Source organism: Condylura cristata, unplaced genomic scaffold (assembly GCF_000260355.1).
Source record: "Condylura cristata isolate star-nosed mole 26May11 unplaced genomic scaffold, ConCri1.0 scaffold00002, whole genome shotgun sequence".
Lineage (NCBI taxonomy): Eukaryota > Metazoa > Chordata > Mammalia > Eulipotyphla > Talpidae > Condylura > Condylura cristata.
Window position 1 is genome coordinate 33196326 of NW_004567103.1, and position 26189 is coordinate 33222514.

The 26189-nt window shown below is 35.8% G+C and overlaps 1 protein-coding gene across 1 annotated transcript in view; it reads right to left on the reverse strand.

The window, feature by feature from the left end:
- The window catches only part of ANKAR (ankyrin and armadillo repeat containing), a 41308-nt gene that overhangs the window by 8741 nt on the left and 6378 nt on the right, over nucleotides 1-26189 (reverse strand). The window contains exons 6-18 of the mRNA XM_004674445.1: nucleotides 24544-24763; nucleotides 19275-19476; nucleotides 17338-17546; nucleotides 14882-14986; nucleotides 12605-12846; nucleotides 10183-10351; nucleotides 9643-9881; nucleotides 9041-9194; nucleotides 8797-8958; nucleotides 5265-5371; nucleotides 3454-3576; nucleotides 1379-1537; nucleotides 610-727 (exon numbers count right to left, since the gene is read on the reverse strand). Of these exons, the coding sequence (XP_004674502.1) occupies nucleotides 610-727; nucleotides 1379-1537; nucleotides 3454-3576; nucleotides 5265-5371; nucleotides 8797-8958; nucleotides 9041-9194; nucleotides 9643-9881; nucleotides 10183-10351; nucleotides 12605-12846; nucleotides 14882-14986; nucleotides 17338-17546; nucleotides 19275-19476; nucleotides 24544-24763 (2209 nt within the window). The remainder of the gene's footprint in view (nucleotides 1-609; nucleotides 728-1378; nucleotides 1538-3453; nucleotides 3577-5264; nucleotides 5372-8796; nucleotides 8959-9040; nucleotides 9195-9642; nucleotides 9882-10182; nucleotides 10352-12604; nucleotides 12847-14881; nucleotides 14987-17337; nucleotides 17547-19274; nucleotides 19477-24543; nucleotides 24764-26189) is intronic.

Below are 26189 nucleotides of genomic sequence, written 5' to 3' on the forward strand. Positions count from 1 at the left end.
GGGACTGGGGAGGGAAGTGCACGGGATTATGGTGATGGCACACGGGTGACTTGGTGATGAGAAACCCGCGGGGATTACAATTGAGATGGAAAAAAAAATGTACAAAATGATGTAAAAATAAACTGTAATAAAATAATAAATAAATATTTTTTCAGACCTATATTTCTAGAAGTCTGAGTTTATAGAAGGCATTATATTATAAGGGGAAATGAGAAAGGTGAGGGTCTTTCAGATAGGGAGTAAAAACTAGAACAAATAAATGAAGGTGGTGAGTCCAAGCATCAAAAGGAGATAGTAAAAGGAGAAAACTTTGAGTTAAGAATGCTAAACTAGACCCACTGGAAAACTGCATACCCTGGAAAGTATAATTAGGGATTAGAAAAAGTAATTAGAAAAACAAAATGGCTATGTTGAAAGCTATTTCCTACTCAGTATAGAGTAGACACCCAGGGTTTATATATGCTTATTCTGGAGTCCTGTGTAGACTTACATGAGTTCATTCTTCAATGCTATGTGACAGAGTATCAGACTTGTTTTCTTATTGTTCAGATTATCAAAAAAAAAAGTTTGTTTTTGATTTGTTATGTGAATATAGTTATCTTGTCTTACCTGTCAAGATAAGAGTACTGGAATGAACTGAATAGAGGCTATCCACTAAAATGGTAACTCCTCTTGCAGACAGAATGATATGGTCAACATCAATAATGACTTTAGCTAAAATAATAATCTGGAAAAAAGCAAAGAATGATTGAATGCTTTGGATACAGCTTCTGTAAGCTTTTATGTTGTTTTAGTACCTCTCAGGAAGGTAAAAGGGGTATTTGGTCTGATTCAATAGAAAACAAGTTGGAGAGAAAAAGACAGTTAAAGAGTTTGTCCCTATGTAATCAATGCAGTGACAACAGTTAAGATAATTCTTTCTACAATGTTTTCCACTGCTATATGGGTTCACCAAAAATCCTTCTACAGGTCAGAAGATAGAAAAAGCAGAAAGAAAGCAAGACAGGAGCCCAGATACATACAGCTATCATCCTTGAAGAATGAATGGGATCACCTATAAAGATTTGCAGTTAGAAAACTCACCTTGGACAGTATTTCTCTATGCCTATTTTCTTGTAATACGGGGATGGTGAAAATACCAGTTATCTATCAACCTTACAGAATTATTATAAACAGCAGATGAAGCACCTTGTAACTTGTAAAATTCTACATAAAGATCCTCATAGATAGTGGAATTTAATGAGGTGCAAAGGATTGAGATGAAAAATACTGTGCATTTTACAAGTTTGTAAACATTTTTCCAGACTCCAATATTTTTCCAATTTTCAAGTTTTCACAGAATTATTTATTGATTTGAAATTTTAACCTCATTTTATACCTGAAATGCTGCCATTGCCCTCTCAGTTTCAACTGTTGATTCAAGAAAAGGCTCAAAAATTGATATGGTCATCATTCCCCTTTCCAGTATTAAGTATTGTTGAAAGCAATTATTGAAGGCAAAGAGGGTTAATGCATAGCATGCTCTTAAGCAAATATCCTAGAAATAAGAGAAACAGGCGTTATCTTTAACTTACTTCACTTATCAGATGGGAAGTAAGAACTAGAACAATTTTGTCTATTCTTGGAGCAGCTAGTGAATTTCTGCAAGTAATTTTTTTTTTTAAAGATTTATTTATTTATTCATACAGAACTGGGGTACAGGCCAGAGATGCGGAACGTGAGAGGATTCACCAGAGACAGAGCGGGAAGCAGAACAGGCAGATCTATGAAGTACACTGCTGAGGGGAGCAGCGGGCGGGTCAGGAGAGGTCTGCCACGCCATGTGGTCACCTCCGGGGCAGGCGGGGATCGAACTCATGCGGAAGTGGCTTTGGTTTCTCAGTGCAGTGCTTTACCCGCTGCGCCACCAGGGAGGGCCCGCAAGTAATTTTTTTAAGTAAAGAGGAAAGAAACTTTTGAACCTTATAGTTAAGTATCAATACATACACGTACAAAGGAAGAAAAGAGGGGATTTTAATTGCCATTAATGAAATGTCACCATAATCACTGTTGCATCAGTAGATGCTAAAATTGGTGAGCCAAAGTATGATGCAAAACAGAATATTTACAGTGGAGAAATATGACAGATACCACTTTAATCAAGTTCTCAAACTTAACACTGTCAATTACAAAACATTTCAAGTTCCCCCTGAAATGATACTGGGAAGTTAAGGCAAGAGCAATCACTTATTACTCTTTCCAAAATGGATAACCTCAACTGAATCAGGAGCAAAAACCAGTAACTCTAATTTAGGGACATTCCACAAAGTAATTTGCCTGGATTTATCAAAAATGTCAAAAATCATAAAAGACAAAGCATTGCATTTCACAGGTTAGAGTAGACTAAATAAATAAGACAAAGACATCAATTAGGAGTGATGTGGGATCCTGGTTTGGATTTGAAAATAGAAAATGGGGCATTTGTGAGAAAACTGGCAAAATTTAAGTAAAGTCTGCATATTAGTTAATAGTATTGTATCCGTTTTCTGGTTGACATTCAGGAAAGCTGAATGAAGGGTATACCAGATATTATTTTTTTGCAAGTTTTTATAAAACCTAAATTTATCTTGAAATTTAATTTAAAAAAAAAATTGATTTGGGGCCCTCCCTGGTGGCGCAGCGGGTTAAAGCACTACACTGAGAAACTAAAGCTACTTCTGCATGAGTTCGATCCCCGCCTGCCCTGGAGGTGACCACATGGCGTGGCAGACCTCTCCTGACCCGCCCGCTGCTCCCCTCAGCAGTGTACTTAGTCGATCTGCCTGTTCTGCTCCCCGCTCTGTCTCTGGTGAACCCTCTCACCCTCCGCATCTCTGGCCTGTACCCCAGTTCTGTACGAATAAATAAAAATCTTTAAAAAAAATAAATAAACTGTTAAAAAAAAAAAATTGATTTGGTGGTGGTTGCCCTCTAGTAACTACAGCTGAAAGGAGGCAGGGAGGTGTGTGTGTGTGTGTGTGTGTGTGTGTGTGTGTGTAAACTTCCAAAAGACCAGTAACGATGTAGGCAAACAATCCTCAATAAAAGAAAATTAACTCCCCATTACTGACTACTAGGAAAAAGCTATTCCTTTATTTTAAGTAGTTTGGAAATATTTGTCTAGCTTATGTAAGAAGCAGATGTTGAAGGTTGAAAGGTAATAAAATTTAGGTTGAAAGTTTGATGCATTCTGGACAAAAGTTGTGTCTTGACTCTTCACCAAGTTTTAAAATTGCTATATTTAAAAAGTTAAATGTGACAACTATGAACAATATGAAACAATATTATTTCATCATTTCAAATTAATTACCTACCAAAGAGAGTTTACATTCCTGAAGTAATACATTTAATTTTGTTATGAAAATGATGATAATTTGAGTATGTGGCCTAATAACCATCCTCTTCTAAACTTTAACATTTTGTAAAGTTAATTACCTTTTCTGGTGAGTGAATAAGATAAAGGACGTCACCATACTCAAATCCTTCACGTTTTCGTAATTCATTCTGTAACTGATCATTCCTTAGGACAATGCATGCCAAAGAAAATGCCACTTCAACCTAAATAAATGGTTTCCAGAAATTAGTTTATTTTGAACAGCTTATCAAATGGCATATTTCATTATACAGCATTTATAAGGGACACACTAATTCAAAGATACTGTAAAATGCATTGACTCCAATTTATTAAGAGTCTTAACAGTAGCATTGACATCTGGTGGAGCATTCCTTGTAATTTTTAACAGATGGGAAAATTCTTTCATCTGTGTAGCAATGCAACCACAAAAGCTACATTCAAGAGCTTGGGAGTTTGTCAGTCAGGGCCAGCAGAACATAAAGGAGGTGCTATCTTAAGTGCAAAGTTATATACCTTCCACATATAATTTTTTAACTTTATTTTCTTGGCATGTGTTAAAAACCTATTTTGAACTGCTTGAACATTGAGATTTTAATGAAACACCTATCAGCTTAAGCAAAGCATGGGGAGTAGAACTGAGCAAGTTTGTCTCCTCTAGCTCTGGAGTCATTTAATTCATGTTATGAAGCCCTTTAGAAAATGTACTTGGATGGGAGAAAATGTAAATATTCCTTATCTTACTGGGACTTAATATTAATAGGTTAAAATTTTAAGTACTACACTATGTAATTCTATGAAAAAATGTTATGAATTTGAAAAGCACAATTGTTGCAGAAATATTTTGTTTACTATAGAATCTCATTTGAGTATCTTGAAATGTGTTGAAATGTATTTTATAGTTTATTGTTTAAGAACTCTCTCTCTCTCTCTATATATATATATATACACTAAAATATGTCAGTGGATGTATCCAATTAAAGTACTGTTTTAACAAAATGCACATTTTAGAATAAAAATGTCACATTTCCACATAGTTTTTACACATCATTCAAATAAAAAAGTTTATACTAGTTTTTTGTTTTCCTAATTAACTCTTCATAGTCTCTTGAGTCAGAAAAACTACAAAATTGATAACTTTTCTAATAAAAAACTCTTCCTAAGAAAAAATGCTATGTATACTTGCATATTTTCCTCCCATGTCATTTCTATTTCATTTCCAACAGAGCCCAGGCCAAATTTTGAAGAGAACATTTTGTTGTTATTAGAACTTCCTGCCTGCCCAATTGTAGACATCCTGAATTCCTAAAACCTGGTAAAAGGATTTGAATAGAGGTAACTGTCATTTTATTGAAGGCATTTTCCTGGAAGTAAATGGAAAAGTGAACAACCGTTTAATAACCCAATAGTTCTTTGTAATATCAACCCATGAGAAAACCCTTGTTCTCAGCCAGCACAGGGTGCTTAGTGGAAGCTAGAAATGGATTCACTTATATTTGAGTAATTTTGTTTTGTAAATGATACATTTCCATTATCCCTACACTGCTTTAGCAACCAATCCCTAAAAGGTAGGGAAAACATTCTGGGAATGATCAAATATCTGAGGAATAAAACTTTCATGAGTAAAGATGTGACTCATGGTCACATTTGAAAAAGCCATATTTAAATATCACTATTACATTACTATCTTTGTAGCAACTCTTTTCTTTAAGACAGAATGGTGTTTAAAAAGTTAATGTTGTTCAAAAAATTAACAATATAAGAAAAACATGCTACATTTAAAACATTTTTAAATAAAAAACATTAGTATTTTTGTATTTGTGAACTTATGTAAGATACTTGTTACTTTTGTTAATTTTTTAAATATCAGAAACAAATCTTAAAATCTTCATACCTTAATAATTGGAGAAGGGTGAGTTCTCAGAATCTGAATAAGTATCGGCAAGGCATTTTCATCTACAACGTATTGTTGACTAATAGGATTGCTTGTATGGGCCACACCTGTAAGAATCTACATGTCAGTAAGATAGTATTATTTTTTCACATGGAAATGGTGATGTGAAATATAACTTGATATTAGGCTATGGACAGTTTTCTAAAAGTAACAGAATAAAGTAATTAGAAGTGCTAGACTGTTGCTTTTTGGCAACATGCTTGCTGCCAGAACATAGGTGTGAAGGTCACAGCTAAACTAACACAAAGTGTGAAAAGTAGAGTTTATAGAACATTGCCATCATTGGATACATATATTCAGGCATGTCTGCCACTCTATTGGTCATCTGATCTACAAAAGAACCATCAAAAAATTCCAGAAAATTGCTGAGATTGGAAAGCCTCCTTCAAGTAGGCAAGGGTTTTTAAACTGAAATGTCACTATTGCATTCTCCCCATGGCAATCGAGACCAACATTATGTGACTATCACAGTGATCCAGAACAGAGAGACGATCTCGGGCTGATCCTGATTGTTGCTGGTGTTGGTGAATCTGAAGCCACTATCTCCAAGAATAAACATGATTCTGGTGTACACACTGGGTGTGAAACAACTAATTGTTGGTGTTTACAAAATGGATTCCACCCAACCACCCAATAGTCAGAAGAGACACAAATAAGTAACTAAGAAGTTAGCACCTGCATTACAAAAACTGGCTGCAACCCTGACACAGTAGCATTTGTGCTTGGTTGGACTGGTGACAACATGCTGGAGCTAACATACCTTGGTTCAGGGGGCAGAAAGTCACTCATAAAGAGGCAATATCAGTGGAACAATGATACTTGAAGTCTGGATGGCATCCTGTCACCAACTGGTCCATCTGACAAGCCTGGCACCTGTCCGTCTGGGAATTCTACAACACTGGTGGTATAGGGACTGTCCCTGTGGGCCCAGTTGAGACTGAGGTTCTCAACCTTGGCATGGTGGTCACCAGGCAGTGTCAAAAGTGAAGAAATGACTGTTGAAATGCATCATGAATCTGAGTGAGTTCTTTCCTTGGGACAATGTGGGCTTCAATATCAACAAAAGTGATTGATGTGGCAGTGTGGCTGGTGACAGCAAAAATGTCCCACCAATGAAGGTGGCTTCACAGTTCGTGTGAGTTTTCTAACCCCCAGGAGAAATCAGTGCTGGATACACTGCTGTGCTGGATTCTCACACAGTTCACATTACTTGCAAGTTTGTTGTACTGAGGAGATTGATTCATTGGGTGAAAAGTGGGGAAATGGTCCCAAATTCTTGAATCTGTGACACTGCCATGATTGATATGATTCCTGGTAATCCATGTGTGTTGAGAGCTTCTCTGACTATCCTCTTTAGGCCGTCTTGTTGTTTTTGACATGAGACATGGTTCTTCTGGGTTAAGTGGGTAACTGGATTTTGCTCCTAAAGCGCAGAAGACTAAGAAAACACCCAACACCTGCTACCCAGTCTTGATCAGTGAGTAGAAGGAACCCAAAACTGTCTCCATTGTCCATTTAAGTTTAATAGTAAAAGACTGTTTAATCATAACAATGCATTGTAAAAACCTTTAGAAGGAAAGGAGAATGTTTTGTGAACCACTAGGTCTTCTGTGTGTTGCAGTTTTAATTCATTAGTTTTTAAAATCGACATTTTTAATGGAAACAGCTTGATCAAATATCTGTCACAGATTTTTGTGACCCATTAAAACAATAGTACTATTGAGGTAAATGATTTCAGTAAGTTTCCCTTATTTCTGGTATTTCATTATATTGATTTTTTCAGGAGGGAGATTTCTGTAATTCTCTATCTTAAGGGGGAAAATCATCTGTATAGAGCAAAAATTTATGGGGAGGCTTCTTTTGGTGGCCATACTTCACGTTAGGACTGATGATTAGAATCACTTTGCTTATATGTAAGCTTATGAGAAGTCCCAGTTCTGTAATATTAAAGTCCCTATGTTTCTTACAATGTTTTTGTAGTTACAGCAATACTGAATATTAAATTTGTTAGTAGAAGATCCAGTTTTAGTTTCCTATTGATTAGAATGAATGTACATCTTCATATTACAATGAAGTAGGTTAAAGACCCTAAGATGAGACCTAATCAGTATTGAGCTCTGCACTGCTATCTTCTAAAAGATAGTGGAAGTTTTCAAAAAAGTGCTAAGCTAGCAAGGACTAACAGCTATTATTTATTGAAGAATTTTTTGTTAGGTACTTAAATGTATAATTGCTATTGTTTTCCATTAAAAACTTGTTTTTATAAAAATCAGTAGAGTAAGTTACCTGACTTAAATTTCTGGTTTCCTTAGAATAAAAAGATAATCTTAGTCTCTCCTTTCATAACATAAATACTGATACTTTAAATTTTAGGCCTAATTTAATAGAAAAACATAAATAGCCTCTTTCTACTAGAAAATTATAATTGTGGTCTTTTGACAATAAACACCATAGTTAGTTTATATGCTTAAATATAATTACAAGATTGTTCCCTGTAAATAACAAGAAAGAGAAACCACTTACTAATTATAATTTGGGGAAATTTGAAGGAACTTACAGAAATAGAAGGAACAAAGAAAACATTTGTTTCTTTGACCCCTGTCCTATGCTAGCCACCTGGTGATGTACATAAACACTAATTATATGAATATTACTCATTCAAATGATTGATATTGAATGTCTAACATACCAGAACTGAAGTAGAAAACAGGGCTGAAAAGAGGTATTTGAGTCTTTGCTCTCAAGTTGCTTATAGGAAAACAACTTTTTAAATACATGATTGCAGTTGTACAATGAGTTCTTTAATTGAAACAAAGTTGAACCATATAAAAAGATTTACTCACTTCAGAATAGGTAAAAAAGAGATTGGTAGGAAGATTTCAAAGGGTAAAGAGACTTGTCTAAAACTAATACTGCAATAAAAACATAAACACAGATCTATGGTACATAACTGAGGGACCAGAAATGAAGCCACACATGTATGGACAACCAATTTATGACAAATAAACTAAGAAACCAAATTTTGGTTTTTAGCACCTCAGTGGTCAATTAGACCCTTTTACACTTTGCAGATATCTCAAAATGTCAATTCCTTTCAAAGAAAGGAAAAAAATCAACCTGCTGTCCATTTTATAAACAGAATCATACGGAAAAAGATTGGAGCTAAAAAACGTGTCCATCATTGGTAACATCTCTATCTTCAAAAATGTACAGTTCTTTAGATTCAAAAGAAAAGTATCTCTCTCTTAAAAGCAACCAAGTCTCTCTGTCCTCATTTCCTTTGCTAACCAGAGTTCAAGAGCAAGACCAATATAAAATTCTTAATGACACTACTTTATCTTTGGAGACTGAAAGAAGAATTCAAATAGGCTTTTATAGATTAAAAATGTTTTAGATTCTAGGAGTATGAAAGAAAGGAAGAGAAGTGAGCCTTTTATCTTATTGATATTTTGAAAATTGACAATGTACAAACCAATACAAATGGATCCCACTGCTCTGATGACACTCAGAAGAGTGCCTTCTGCAATTTTGCTAATCCTCAGTAAACGAACCAATGGTGCAATTCCATTCCCTTCACATATTTGATTTTGATGCAGCCTGCTGTCCTTACTGAGAGCTATGACAGCTTCCCCTCCTGGGAAAGAAAAGCAAGAGACACATCTGACATTCAAAAGCCTTGCTGTAGGTCCTGCACATATGTGTAGAAAATAACTTACCAACATACTGCATTTTAGCTGATGGTGACAAAAGCATATTTATTATAAAGTTGTATCCAATCTGTTCTGCCATATGCTTTTGTTGCTTCAGTGTTTGTCCTGCCAAGGCCCAGAGTGCAACAGCTCCTTGTTCCTTAACATCTATTTGAAATGCCTATTTAAAAAAAAAAAAATCCATTCATTCAATGAGTAATGAACTGTATGAAAGTATGTTTTAGAAAATGTTTATTGGACCCTCTGGTGGTGCAACGGGTTGGGACACAACACTGCAAGCTGGCCACAGCTTCAGTGCAAGTTGGATCCCCGCCTGCCCCGGAGGTAACCCACATGGTGCAGCAGACCTCTCCTGTCTTGCCTGCTGCTCCCCGCAGCAGTGTACTTCATCTATCTGCCTGTTCTGCTCCCCACTCTGTCTCTGGTGAATCCTCTCACTGCCTCTGGACCTCTGGCCTGAACCCCAGTTCTGTATGCACAAATAAATAAGTCTTTAAAAAAAACAAGAAAAGAAAATGTTTATTGCAGAATTGGTTTCGGTTTTCTTTTCGCTTAGCAAAATGCAATATTGAATAGTTTGTCTGAGAAAAATGAGAGTCATTTCCTACCTTGAGGAGTTTTAAGAGATATTTCGTTAATGATCTTTCCAGAAATGCTTTTTGTATATGAGGGTTGTTATTTGCCAGTGATTCCACAGCCATTGCACCTTTCAGTTGGACACTAAGCTTCCCTTTGAAGAGAGCCACCAGAGGAGGGATGGCTCCTTCCATTGCTATCGCATCCTGAACTTCCCTGTTGTGACGTGCAACCTCGGCAATGGTAGCAGAAGATACAGCCTTCAGAACATCTTCAAATGAATTCAAGATCCAATTAGATCAGTCTTTTGAAAAGTGAAAATGTCAAAATACAGCATATCATTAACTTCATTAATGATATATTATAAAATCATGTCTTTGAGAATCAATTTCTTTAAAAACCCAACAGTTTAAATTTAAGTGCTCCAGAGATTTAGGTTACATTGTCTAGACCCATCCTTACATCAACACTCATCTGGGATAAACCCTATTCAGTTAGAATGAGTCCAAAGCTGTGCTTCATTCATTTTCTTCGATTGATTGCTTTACAAAACTACAGAGACAGAGGCTCACCTGAATCAGAACTCAGAAATGTTATAAGATACTGGATGCCTTTATGGTCTCTCATTGCTCTTTGATTGCTTTCATTTCCCATACATAACACCCGTATACAGCTCATCACATTTACTAGCACATCTTCTATGTCTAATTTCAAGAGATTTATAAGAGCTGGGATTCCATTCTAAAAATAAACAAAAAAATAATTATAATAAAGTTTATTTAAAACACATGCAATCTTCATACGAGAATATGTCTGTAATCTTAGCTTTTTTTTTAAAGATGTATTTATTTATACATACAAAAGCTGGGGTGCAGGCTAGAGGTGCAGGGGGAGCCAAACAGGTAGATCTATCAAAATAAACTGCTGAGGGGAGCAGAGGGCGAGACAGGAATGGCCTGCCTAGCTAGTGATAGAACTCGTGCTACAGTGGCTACATACAGCTTCATAGGATTGCAACTTAACCCTCTGTGCCACCAAGGAGGCCCCTATTATATTATTGTTATAATTATGTGCTTAATTAGAAAATGGCACTTGCCTGTAAATAAATGTGTCTACTGATACAGAAGTCAATAGAACTTTTGAGCATAGCTTATACTTTAAGGTAAAAATTGGTAAATATATTTTAAAATGGTTTCCTTTGTAATAAAATGAGACTGTAAGAACACTGTAATATTTAATAAGTATCTAAAAACAAAGCAACTAGGGTTCATATGACTACAGGGTCCATTTCAATATATTTGCCATTGCAGATATTAAACTAGAATTGGTAATTATAGTTGTACAATACAAAATATTATTGTTAACTAGACTGAAGATACATTTCTCCCTACTAACATGAATAATGCAAGAATATTAACAAAGATAAACAGAAACTATCATCCCCAACTAGAATAAAAACTGTGGAGGCTAGGATTTTGTCTGTTACTCAATGGTACAACCCCAGCATCTAGCATATAAAAAAAACCTCTTAATAATAGGTTTTCAAATAGTACTTGTAAGAATGAACTGAAAAAAAAAAAAAAAAAACCTACAGAAAAAAACTACATCTTTCAAAGTGTGAATGAATTCAAGTAAGCATTCCAAAAATGAAAGTGACAATGTATGTGCTAAAAGGTACAGCTTTGCCCTCCCTGGTGGCGCAGCGGGTTAGAGCACAGCACTAGGAAGCTAAAGCCACTTTCACATGAGTTCAATCCCCACCTGCCCCGGAGGTGATTTACTTCATCAATCTGCCTGTTCTGCTCCCCACTCTATCTCACTGCCCTTGCATCTCTGGCCTGTACCCAAGTTCTGTATGCATAAATAAATAAATCTTAAAAAAAAAAAAAAGGGTACAACTTCAAGTCCCATGAAAAATAGGTGACTAACACTGATATATATCTTAGATTTTAAAGATAAACACTGGTAGTCAGAAGTTTGAAAAACACTAATAATAGAACTAAGATAAAACGTGTCACAACAATAAATGTAAATGAGCTACAATAAAGAAAATAATGAACAACAAAGCAGAACCTAAATATACTGAACACAGAACACAGTTATACAACTCTGGGTTATTAACTGGAGATTACAAAATCTGAGTGAATAAGACTAATGAGCAACTATTTCTGGAGGCAGGCACGGTGGTTCTGGACTTGTAGTATATTTTCCAACCAACAAGAAATAAAATGACTCATAAAGCTTTAAAAAGATGAAAAACCAAATTAAACATGAGACTACAACAAAAACAGAGAACACAAACAATATCAGATAAAGATAGAATTCAGGCCACAAGTGTGACATTATTATATCTATCAGATATACTATATCTCTATTTGGTATATTAAAACATTAGCAGACATAACATGATGGATTTTATTTGAGAAAATACAGCATGGCAAAGAATACTTGGTGTTCAAAAATCTTTTCATCTGTTTCTTTCTGCTGCACAATTAGATTACATTGACCTTCCATATTACCCCTAGTGCTGGTTTTGCCAGATAGTTTATTTGAAAAACAACCTTCTTCGGGCCTCTTATCTTCCTACCTATATATATAGTATTATCAAGAGAGAAAAAGCTCTTTTACTACTCAAGATTTTCATGTAGCAAGCAAGCTTACCTGGAGTGGTAGCATCCTGCTCTACACAAAAAGCAGGCTTGCTTACTGGTTGCTATCAAAGGGTCACTAGGTACTGTGTTGCCCTTTGGGACTTGGGGACAGGAGAGCCACAGAACCCTGCTATGCAAGTTTTGAAACTGTCCTGCGCTTACTGGTTTTTTCTCTTGGCACTGCTGAGACTGTGGTAGCTTTGCTCTTCACTATCCTCATTGTTACTGGAGTTCTTCAATCTTAAAAGTTTTGTCACTGCATAATAATCTGGGTGTGTATCTGTTTAGCTTCCATATGAGGGATTACTATCAGTGAAATGATGTTTTATGACAGAAAACTTACATATTTGGCAATAACATCCTTATTTTCACGTTGAGCGATGTCGTAAAGGATGATAGCACAGCGAGAGTGTAGTTCAGGTTCTTCAGAAACCAACAGGTTGATGAGCGCTGGGATTCCTCCTGACTCGACTATGGCGTGTACCACTGTTTCATGGGTTGAGATATTACTCAATAACCCAACTGTTTTGCACTGTAAATTTATTTTGGAACTTTTCAATAGATTGATTAAGGCAGGAATGGTGCCTACAATCAAGAGATGAAGGAAAAACTATTTGTAACCATTTGTGGTGAATTTATCATGATAGGATGATAAGTATCCAAGGGTTTGCCATATAATTCCATTAAAAACACTTAACAAAATTGTCATTTAAAACTACAGAACTTAGTTTCACTCATAGCAGGAGTATAAAGGACTACGGGAGATAATAATAAGAATGAACAACTATATATCAGAGACATTTTACGGGGGTGGGATGGGGAATGGGTTCAAAAATGGTGGGGGGAGGGAAGTGCGCTGGACTATGGTGATGGCACACAGGTGATTTGGTGATGGGAAGCCCATGGGGGTTACAACTATTTGTGATGGAAAAGGCAAAAAGTGATGTAAAAATAAACTATTATATTAAAAAATGCATGCACAGAAAAAAAAAAACAAACTACAGAACTTGTCTAGAATCCACGTGGGATGCATTTGATTTTCACCTGGTACACAATCCTACAATTCATTTTTGGCTTAAGTTTTTTGAATCGATCAATTTTGGCATAAGATATTTGATAAATAATCTCTTTCAACCACCATATGGTAGAGTTCATTGCTGGCTATTTCGTCAAACGTTTGTAATCACTTGAGGACTTTTTAACCATAAGTTATGCAATAAGCTGAAAAAAAAAATAAAATGCCAAGTCTAGTAGAAAAAAGCAAGCTTAGCCTCATCAATTGGTTTGAAGAAGTACATCATTGGGCACGGTGAAAATACAAAATCTGACCATTTCAAAATAAAAGAGAACTTTATATGTCACACACATGAAATGCTGGGAAATACCACGGCTATGATCAGGGCTTTATTTATGCAAAATTATTTGTCTAATGAAGTGAAACCACCCTCATTTGTTTATCATTCACTTTTGGACACAGATCTTTTGGTAAGTGTGTCTTTTGGTAACATTGGGAGGTTACCTAGAATAAATTTTTCTAGGTAACCTAGAAATAATTTGTTTTTCAATCAACAAATATTCATGGAGCATCTCATATGCATTCACATTAGAGTTGTGGCCACTGTGTCAGACAATTTCCATCCTTTCCTAAAATTACATTTGGCAGTGTTATTTTCAGAATGATTCTATGAGGTAGGAACCACTTTTTAAATTTTGTTTTTGTCTCTCCAAATAACATTCTTTTCATTTCCAATTCCCTTTCCAATCATGGCCAGCCTCACTGGTCATGAAACTGAGACTTTTTTTTTTGGTGATAAACCTTCCAGAGCTCTCTTTTCTCTGCTATCAGTAACATTCCAGATGATACCTGCTTCATCAACTTAGTACCTGGTGTGAATATAATCACACATTAAGCAGAGCCCTACTTGACTTACAAAGCTCATTGAACAACAATTTGAGAAACAAGGGTGTTAGCCTCTCAACTATGTGGGGAAGAATATTTTAGGCAGAGGAAGAGCCAGGGCAAAGAACAACCTCATCTGCTCAAAAGAACAGCGTGACCAGAATCTATAAGTAATTAGAATTTTTTTAATAAAAACTACTTTTTAGAATGTTCTTCAATATATTTAAATGTCTTGTAACTTCTGACCACTGATTCTAATTTCATTATTTTTCTACATGGACGCTGAGGAACTGTTTTATCAGTGAGTAATTTAGGTTTAGGGAAGGTAAGCAATTAGCTTAAATTCTAAATACAAAGCTAGTTATGAATCCAGCCCTGGCACCATAATACCTATTTTTGACAATTAAATCATGCAAGTAGATAATAGGGTTAATTTTAAGTGGAAGACAATGAGGTTGCACGGTTAAGTAATTTAATATCAGTTTAAAGTTTGCAAATGTCTAGAGAAATGGAATTCATAGAGTTTTTGCTCCTGTGCAGCTTCCATGTGGAAAATAAGAGATTAACAGGTAAAAAAAGAGATCTTACAATAAAGAAAAACATTAAAATTAACTAAAATGTTTCCTCCACAATTAAAAATACATTAAAAGTGATTGACTAAATATAATATACTCTACATAAACAAGAGAAGCAAAAGATAGATTAAAAAATTTATATCACCTGCATCCAAAATGCATTTCCAGTATCTATTATTTGCTAAGCAAACTACTTCTAAGGACATGACGGCCATCATCCTTCGCTTGTAACTTTCACACTGCAACATTTCTGTTAAGCATTCAACAAAAAAACACATCATAATTTCACAAGAGGGAATGTAATGATTAGTTCTTCATAGATCAAGTGGAGTCAAGGGTTGAAATCATATCACCTACATTCATTAAAATTCCCTCTGTGCATGGCCTTCTGTGAGGACTGAATAAATTAAAACAAAGGTGATTGGTGAGGTTTATAATCTACCAATATATAGTAATTTTGATCTGAATGACCTGAATTAGTTGTCATATGGTCACATTTTAAATTTACTTTTGAAAATAGCACATCCCTCTCATCTGAAATCAGCTGTTTGTTAAAAACTGTTTAGGTTCTCAAGGATGGCAAAGCAAACTACAACCATGTCAATAAAAAGATCATATCCATTAAATCATGTATAAACATTTATACATTTCCTGAGCATGAAGAAATATTTTTTAAAAAAATCTAGATAAATTCATACTCCAGAGAGAAGATAACATAAGCATACATGCTTCCAAACAACATGTAAGGTACAAGGAAAACCACATAGAAATTATCCCTATCTCCCTTATCAGTTCCTGTTATAAGAAACCTGGCCCTAAGTCCTTCATTGGGTAGGTCGTTCTATGGAAGCCAAGTAAAATTCAACTTTCATTCCAAGAGTTAATACTGGAGATTAATTCTTTTACTCTGGTGGAAATGGCACACTGACGAGGGAAATCTATTCCAGAGCACAGAGCAAAGCAGCAGTCAGATGTTCACTGGTTGTTGTGTGAGGACTTCCCAACAGTTGGTGTGAGCAGAGTAGCTGTCAGAAAGTTTTTGTTCCTTAAGGCTATTCCTGTTAGGAGCTGTTGCATCCAGCTAAGGAGGTAAGTGTTTCAGTGACTATTAAAAATAACAAGCTGTTCTCAGTTCTTCCTAAGAAGAACAAGATATAATGATATATATGCATAAAAAATGGACATTGAAAACTTTAAAATATCTCTTGGAACTGATATACTTGGAATGTTTTCACACTACCCAGAAAAATACCAAAATCAGATAGTGAGTCTATTTTGGCCAATTATTGGACTCCTTTGAATCAGCAGAATGCTGTTGAAAATCTTACATATTACCTAACTTCAAACGAGTTGGGGGAAATATTTTTTCTCATACTCAAATTCACTTCATTTTTTTTTTTGGTTCCTTTAATGTATTAAATGTATTATTAAAACGTACATTGTCACCTTTGGCTATTGTGATTTTAGAGATCATAGATTAATGATATTATGCTAAATGAGAAATTAGCTTTTTCAATACTACCCTGCCATTTTCTCTTCTTCCTCTATGCAGCTATTATTCACTAGTAAGCCTTGCAGAGCACTACAGTTGCATCTGCTTTCTTACTGTTTGTCCTAGTGGTAATCATGTCCTTATTTTATTTCACCTGTTTAACTTTCTTTGTCATTATTGCTAATTTCTCCCACATTCCCCCTTTGGCCTGGGCATAGACAGGCCTTTCATTCTGGGGCTTCATCTTGGAAATGCTCCTTTCTTTTCTCTTGAGTAGGGCTTCCAATCTTCTGTTTGTGAGGGAGAACTCCAGCCTCAGTGCCTTGGGATCTCCCTGGTCAGCCTCTGGCGAGCACACTTCCCACCAACTGCACCCCCAGATCTCCAGCCCATTGAGGATTTCCTTTGTGAGTTCAAGAGGGTCCCAGCTTTCCCAGACTGGCTTGGTATGATTTCTTTAGTCTGCTAAGTGCTAAAACTTACTCATCTATTTCCAAAACTTTATTGTTGGTATATCCTTCCCTATATGCTTGTTTGCTGCTGCTGCTATTCCTGCTCCTGGTGGCATCATAATGTTATAGAGTCACCATGTGATTTTGGTGTTGTTTTCGAGGGAGTAAAATTAGATGTGCACATTCAACTGGTCTAGTCACCCTTCCTTTTGTAATATTTCTGGCAAGACAATACCAATTTGGAATAAAATCTCCGACAGAATTTCTCACAAAATTCAAGTGGAAAGATATTGACTGTCCCTCAAATTAGGTGAAGAAGCTTTTCTACACACACTTTAATTTACTCCTACTTTCCTTTTCTTTTTAAATTTGCTTTTATGGTGGATAAAAAGATGTTGGGGCTTTTAGAGAAAACTGGAAACACAACTGAATATAATTGCTTAAACTATAGTCTGGATCATTATTCTTTATAAATAAAACTGCTTTTGCATTCAGAAAAATACATATTTCTGGTTTTAACTCAAAAATACTTCCTTATTTTCAAATATTTAAAGTATGACACATGTATTATTTTATTTGCTCTATTTCAGAGCATTAATAATTGAGCTGATAAATCAGAATATTTACTTATAAAGAGGTCATGTGTTCTATACTCACCTACCAAAGTTTTCCAAACTGGGAGTTCAGGAATATTTAAGTCAATGATATGTTTAAGAACCTTTGTATGAAAGGTTAGCACTGATAAATGAATTATATTATTTCCTTTAATATCTGTTTTTCTCCAGTTAGCACCAACAGAAAATAGGTACTGAATAGTGTCCAATGCTCCTGAGGTGGCAGCCAGTAACAGTGGGGTACACTGATTCCTAAAATCAAGAAGAACATTTTAATAACTGACCACATACAGAGTCAAATATACTTTTTGTAAGATTATACAAACTGTTAAAAGATGTCTGATTTATACCATCAGTTTCTCTTCCTTGCAGTTTTTTTCTTTACATTTCACATGTAAACAAATTGGTCTCCCTTGCTTGGCTGTCCCTAGTATTTGTTCCTATCCTCCCTCCGAATTTTAATACTATGCATTAAAATTTATTACAAAGTTGATCATGCAAAGGTTTTAGAATAGACTACCTCTTTTTTTCCCCTTATAATTCTAATAGTGAAGGATAAAACAAGGCAAAAATTTAAAAAATGATGAAACTAAAATCCAAGCAATGTTCTAATTTTTTAAGATTTATTTAGGCATACAAGAACTGGGGTGCTGGCCAGAGATGCGGAGGGTGAGAGGATTTACCAGAGACAGAGTGGGAAGCAGAACAGGCAGATGTACTGAAATACACTGTGGAGGGGAGCAGTGGTCCAGGCAGGAGAGGTCTGCTGGGCCATGTGGGTCAGCTCCCTGGCTGTGAGATCAAATTCACACTTCAGTGGCTGGCAGTAGCTTGATAGGGCTGAGACTTTAGCCCCTGCATCACCTGGAAGGCCGCTCCTAACTAATTTCTTTGTACTTCATATTCAAGCTCTCAAATCCCAACTTTATCAGGGTAGCAGTGATTAATAGTGTTTCTAAAAACCTACGGTCTGCTTTTTAGCTGGCACATGACTTCAGCTAAATGTTACATTTCCTAACTTCCCTTTTCGATGGGTATGGACGTTACCTGGAAACTCCCTAAAGAAAGAAAAGGAGTGTGCCCTTACTTTACCTGTCTTTTCTTCTCAGAATACAGGCATGGTAGAAAGAGTAGCTATTTTGTTCTACGATATAGAAACATGTATTAAAAAACAACAAGGGGAAATTTGTATTCCCCACACTCTCAAGTCCTTATTTTAGCCTCGACCACAAATCCAGACTTCACAAGAAACAAACTGTATGTTTATCTTGATTAAACTACAATAATTTTGGGTATCTTTGTTTATAGCAATTTTAAATGTATCTTAACTAATCTACTGACTAGCAGTGTTATCTTTGCCTTGATTTAGAGTATTAATTTCTTCAGTGAATAATAATGACAAAGTTGCTCAAACATACAGACCTAACTGAAGGAAACAATGCTTAAATCAGGCTTAGAGATTTAAAATAATAACCTTGTCTTTAAGTAACTAGCCAAGAAGCCATATCCATATTCTAAAGTTTGGAACTCAGATAAATTGTAAAACAAAAGGGTATGTGCAAAGTTTCTCTATTTCAAAGTTATTATTTTTTAATGTATTTCTATTCTGGATACCACTAGATATTGCTCCTGAGGGTCTGTCTTCTTCGGACTAGAGTCCTGGGGGTGACTTCCTGATTGTTCAGGGTCCTATTTAGAGCAACTTTCTTCTCTCTAGTCTCAGGCTTCTTCCAGGGTACAAGTAGTTAACCTAATTATACATTGGGAAAGATTAAGGCTTATTTGCATTCCTCCAAAAAACATGAATAGATTAGAAGTTTCCATCCTCATGAACTATAAAGATAACTGGATAGAGAAGATAGTAAGCCACAAAGAATAGCATAGCAAGCCTTTCAAATTAATGCTACCATCCATTCCTTTTATCATCAGTGTTTGGGCAAGCATCAAAAGCAGTATTTTTACAAATACTTAATAACTCACTCAGCTGTCGCCTCAGCTTCTAGCAAACTAGGATCCTTCCTACAGAGAGCAATGATGATACAGATATTGTCGTAGAAAGCAGCAAAATGAATTGGCATCCAGCCTCTCTTTTCAGAAAGCAGGTAATCAGCTTTGAAACAGAGTAGACAGATGGTCGTTTCTAATGAGCAAGCCTGAGCAGCCAAATGGAGAGGGGTCGGACCTAGAGTAGATTGGTAGGAACTTCAGTACTCAAAGCTCTGACATTCCTAAAAATACATGTCTCTTTGCTATCCAACCACAGAGCTTTGTGTTATGTGATACAACAGCACCAAAATAAACACTGTAAGGATTAATTTAGCTAATTGTATTTATTTCTTTATTTAACTCAGGATGCCTAACCACTAAAAAAAAAAAAAAATCAATACTTCTTTCCAAGAAAAATAATACTGAAAATACTAAATAGCTGAAAAACTAGGAATGTGTAAAATAGTCTTCTTAATGTAATATACTTTTTGCTTAAATTTTCTATTTAAAAAAAAATCCCCACAAAAGTCTGCTCTGTCAACTAAATCCAGTGTTTTTTTTTAATTCTTATATTTCTTAACAATAAGTTAACCACTTCTTCCCCCTTAAAATAGTTTTTTCCCTTGAATTTTTTTTTAAAAGATTTATTTATTTATTCATACAGAACTGGGGTACAGGCCAGAGATGCGGAGGGTGAGAGGATTCACCAGAGAACAGAGTAGGGAGCAGAACAGGCAGATCCACGAAGTACACTGCTGAGGGGAGCAGTGGGCGGGTCAGGAGAGGTCTGCCACGCCATGTGGTCACCTCCCGGGCAGGCGGGGATCGAACTCATGCGGAAGTGGCTTTAGCTTCTTAGTGCAGTGCTTTAACCCGCTGCGCCACCAGGGAGGGCCACCCCTTGAATTTTTTTATATCACACCCTCTTATTTTTCTGTTGTCTCTCTGGTTACTTACTTATTTTCAGTCTTCTTTGGGACATCTTTATTGTACTAATGTTTAAATGAAACTGAAAGCATTGCCTTGGACCTTTTATTTTCCCACTGGCTTCATTTACAGTCCCAATATTATGCCTCTACATCTGGTTTTGTCTCTAAATTCCAAACCTTATCTCAGTATTTTACTAGGCATTTCCACATATCACCTTAAATATACCATCTTCAACATGGAACTATCTTTTCCTCCAAACCTAGTTCTCTTTAATTGCACTCCTAAGTTAGCGAAGATATCATCATCACGCCAGTTCTACCTGGAAACCTGAAAGACTCCTTGGCAACTCCCTATCATTTTATCTTCATAATCAGTTCATGACCACAACTTAATATCTCTGAAACTTATCTTTATGGCCACAAATGCTCTGCTCTGCTCTATAATCACTTCCCAACTTATACCCCCGCCTTATTTTTGCCTTCCTCAATCTATGTTCTCAAAATGTAAATCCGATATTTTTATCTGCTTGCTTGTCAAAACTCTTCAGTGGTTTCATTTGATCATGTGTATAGTAAACGGATCCACTGGTTCCAATTTAACCAGCGTAATTCTCCACCCCCAAAATCTACAGCATACATACTTTGTTGTCATCACTGAAGCTTTCCAGTAGCTCCTCAAATGTTGAGCATCAACACATCGACACATATCCCAGGGAGCCCTATTCCTGTATCAACAGTGCCTTTTCTATTGTCATGCATCCCTGGTTTGAAGGATGAACTACTGAGCCACTCTGGACTGTACCTGCTGTCTGGAAGCTTCCTTTTCCAAACAACACTTCCCTGACCAGGGTCTAGCTAACTCTTATTCATTGCTCAGTAACAATGGTATTTTCTCAGTGAAACTGTCTTTCTTCCAACTCAGAAACTTCCAATGACCACCTGCCTGACTTAGTGAATAAGCTTTATATCATAGCCTTTAATTATCTAGAACACTGGACCCAAAGCCATCTACTTATAATTACTGCTTAGTCTTTCTGTTTATGTCCAGCATGTTAAAGTGCTTAAAAGTCACCACTCTATCCCAACAACAGTTAAATCTTAAGAAACTAGAAAAATCATTAACTCTTAAAATCCATTAGCTTGAAGGGAAAGCCCCACCTCCAACACTGGAGAGACAGGCAGATAACAAAGATTCATGAAACCCTAGCTAGAGCAGTAATTGCCACTAGAATAATACTTCCATTAGCTGTGGAGTAGGGGAAGCATACTGTAATTGACAAACTGCTAGAGGCTCAGTGTGGACAAGTAAGAGAATAAATTCAAGGGAACCCAGTTGGGTGTGGGTCCCCATTTTAAGTAGATTTTATTTTGTGCAACTCAACCAGATAGATTCTCACCGTAAATGTGGGAAAAAAATCTCCAACTACTTTTGGCAGTTGCGGAGTAAAAGGACACATTTTAAAATACATCAAAACATTCTTAACAATAATTTCTCAAGAGAAATTATTTTACCCAGAGTCTGACCTGCGGGGGGAATATCAGAGCCCATCCTACCTAGGGGCAGGGAAATACCCAACTCCAGCTTCCTGTAAGGGGGGATTGAGAAGCAAGTCCAAGAACAGACACCCCAAAAACTGAGACAAATTCATAGGTCTATAGAACACATTATTTCATTTCAACCAATGAAAAGCAATTAGTATTCTCAGCAGGAAAAATATATCAAAATGACCAGAAGAATCTTTTTAATCCACAGCAACCTTCCTTACTGACCCTCTAACTATCCTCTCAACACGTTCCTTCAAAAAATATAGCAGCACAATCTAGGAGCAGGAGTTTAGTCTTTTATCTGCTTACTACTACTTTAAGGTGTGCTTAAAAGAAATGCGGAATCTTAACTCCCACCCAGCCTCAGGATCAGAATCTGCATCAGATCCCTGGGTGGCTACTTTGTTCTTGAAAGTTTATTCCAGTTTAGAAGGATAAAGTGCCTCCCCCATATATCTATAATATCTAATGATATTTTTGGTTGTCACAATTGGGCTGAGGGTTGATGCTAATATTTAATGGGAGGGTCCAGGCATACCACCTTGTACAATGCATTCCACAACACAGAATTATCCAACCCACACGTCAATAGTGCTAAGGATAAGAAACACTATCCTGGTATATTTTAGAATCAGGTGAGTTTTGGAGGGTTTTATGTAATTATTTTTATGTATTCAGTTTTATGTAATCTGATGAAACTATTCTCTGACTGAAAAGTCTAAGGACTAGGTGGGTACCTGAAAAAAATTGATTGGGACCGTAAAGCCATACTTATCCCCCCTTTTTTGAATTTCTACAGTATATCAATATTGATTACTTATGCCAATAATTGGGAAATGCTGCTCTGCATTCATCAATCCACGGTCATTCTGCAACTACTGCTGATCACCTTTTGCTGTCAGGCTGTCTCCTCGGACTTAGGATATTATGACAAAATAATACAAACCTTTGCCCTTTATGGAGCTTAAATGAAGCTTAAATGTTAAGTGAAGGACAAACAATAAGCAAACAAACAATATTATAAGTGTATCCAGAAGTGATGTTTAAAGAAAGTAAAAGAACAGTACTAGAAGAGGACTCTTGTTATACTGAAACATTCCTACAGACTAGGAGGCTTGGATAAGCTTCCTTATCCTACATGCCCATTTCTTCCCTTTTACACCCTGCTCTCTGCTTGTCTGTGCCTCTGCAGATTTAATAAGCCCTATTCCCTGGCTTCTATTCAAAATCTTCCCTTGGGAGACCCTGGCAGGAGAATGGAGGAAGAAGAATGAGGTCAGGACACTTAACTTCACAATAGCTCTACTCCACCAATAGAAGTAGCTATTTGAGAAACTGCCCCCAGACCTTTCTGAATAGTATCTTTAAAAACAAACCCTTCTGAATACCATACACAGCTTTAAGCTTTAAGGTAAAGCTTTCAAAAAGTCTTTTACACTTTGTTTTCTCTGTATCCTAGAGTTGATTAAGTCTCTTGCCTCATTAAAGAATGACTCATTCCTCAGATCTCATGGACTATTTCTGTCTCTATCAGCCACATATCTAAGTTACATGAACTGCATTTAAAAAAAAAATCATACAAACTACTTTTAAGTCTGATTTTACAAAAAAAATAAAATAAACCAGTAAAAATCACACAGTAAAGTCAGATATGAATAAATAACCATGGATAGAAAAATGTGTATTTTTCAACATGTATACAAAACACCACGATCTACAATCTGTGACAGCACGTGAAGACTGTAAGCCATAAGAAAAAGTCTTAATATGTGTCATAGCCTTTTCCTTTTTGAATTGATGTATACTTGGTTTACAAGAGTGTACAGAACTTTGAGGAATAGCCTTTTGAAAAATAACATTTTAGTTATGTCTTACCATTTCTTTCTCTTTTCATGTCCATTTTGGATGACTCTGTTTTAAAAGGGAATACACACAGAAGTATAATTATTAACATATAGCCACTTCCTAAATTAGTCAAAATAAGATCATATGACTATGAATAAATTGGCTATGTTTACATACAAATGGCAGAATTAGATCAAATAGGATCAACTGTAACTTTCAAGCCACGCAGACACAGGGCATGCAGCCTACAAGGTGTCAGAGCAGCACTAGAATGCTGCCTGTCAAGCGACTGGTCAAAACTCACATTTGAGGAAGGCTTGTGGTGGTTAATAATATATGGATATTGCCAGTAGAAATACACCCATACTTCAGAATCTACCCAATCCTTAGCAACAAGAATTCCAAGCAGTCCCAGGATGAATGTGAGGCTTTCATTACCCAAGACTTTTTACACCAGAAAAGATATCAGAACACTTCTTTTTGTGACTGCCGCATTTGTGCTTTATTTTAATGGGCTCCTTCTGTGGTAAACATTTTAATCAAGTAATTTATGTTAATATCAAAACATTTTAATCATGCTGATAGGCACAGAATTTACTAGCATGCAATAGGATCAAAGCTGAATATTTTGCTTTGGTGTATGCAAACTTTATAGTTTAAGATAGCTAAAATAGTTAAAATACAGTCACTATTTCTTATTGCCAGTGTTGCATCAGCCATTCCTGACCCTTTATCACTCTCCTTAGTTGTAAAAAACTTCCTGCAGTAAGAGATAACTTAGAGAACTAGAGGAGTTCCTCTGTGATAAAGGAAACAAACCAAAAAAACCCTCAACTTGACTTTTGCTACCAATACTAAATCGACACTGGTCTGAAATCAATATGCCTTCTCAATGCTAAAAAGGGGTAAAAGAAAAACATTTTAGATTTTAAACTTTATGGTACCTTGGCTAACCATAACAAAGCGCCTCTGGTTTATGTTGAAGTTGGAATTGCACAGCTGACATACAATAGAAACTCTGTTGTGTAGAGCAGCATGATGGAAAATAGTATAACCTGCTTCATCTGAGACATTGATTGTTGAGCTTGAGGTTTTACGGCTAAATGTATAGAAAACAGCAGATAATCCTCTTTCAACAGCAGACTTCATACCAAATGGGATACTCTAAAATGAAGAGCAGAATTAACTTTTTTCACAGAGATTGAAACTATAGAGGGTACTAACCTTATATCTGCTATTTTTTCCTACAGATAATTCCCTGTGATAAATTTTAATTTACAAACAAGGCAGCAATAGATTAACATCAATAACTCATAGTAAAATCAAATAATTATGACATGCTGGAAAATAAATGTGATATTTCTTAGAATATCCTATTGAAGGTAATATTTTCAGACTGTGGTTGACCCCATGTAACCCCAGAAAGCAAAACTGCAGATAAGGGAGGATTATTATACACCTAAAGTTTGATTTATGGGGGAAAATAAGCAAAGGAATATATTAATATAATCACATGACTGCAGAATTTTCACAAGATCATGTGAGAAAGTGTCCATCTGGGCAGTGATTAAAGTTGTTAGAGCTATAAAAAAGAGAACTAAATTATTTTTTATATGTCATTTAATTTTTTTTTTTAATTTATAAAAATGAACATTGTATTTTCTTTTAGCAAACAGCATTTTTTTTTTAGGTAACAATATATTACAACCATCTTTCCATGTTATTTACTAAACTTCCACAACTGATTATTATATTTATTTAAATTGGTGCATATCATAGGTATAAAAGAATATGCAACAGAAATGTATCTCCCACCCTCCTCTCTCATCACCTTATAATTTTAAAAATTCTATTATTTTTTGTTGCTGTTACATTGGTTTGCAACACTATATATGATATAGGGGTATACGTTCACATCTCTTTGGATGTCTGTCACCACTCCCAGGCCCTCTCCCCGCCCTTCTCCCCCCCCACCCCAATTCACCAAAACACTCACAGTCCTTTTTGTAGGTCATTGGATCCCTCCTTACTTTGCTACCCACACCTCACTCCTCCCCTCTGGTAGCCTCAGAGGGGAGATCTCCATAGTCAGATTTCTAGCATTGATTTTGGTTTAGTTTTAGACTATTCCTTTATTTTGTTTCTCTATATTCCACATATGCTGAAATCATCCAGGGTTTATCTTTCTCCTAACTTTTTTTGCTAAGCGTAATCCCTTTCAGTTCCAACCGTGTTGTCACAAATGCCAAAAGTTCATCTTTTTTTATATAGCTGAATAGCATCCAATCCCCCCCCCCACATATATATATAGAAATATATATATATATACACACCATATCTTTTACTAAAGGCAAGTGGAGATCATTGGCTTATTTAGAAATCTGGAAACTGGACATATGTAGTGATAGATACAGCTTCTTTTCATTACTCTAAGTCTCAAAATGGAGAAATAAAAATGCCACATTCTTTTAGATATCTGATCATTTTAATATTTTAAAACTAAGCTAGTAGGTTAGTAAGTTTTAAAATTAATAAACATATCCATAAGAATAAATAAATGGGGCCCTCCCTGGTGGCGCAGCGGGTTAAA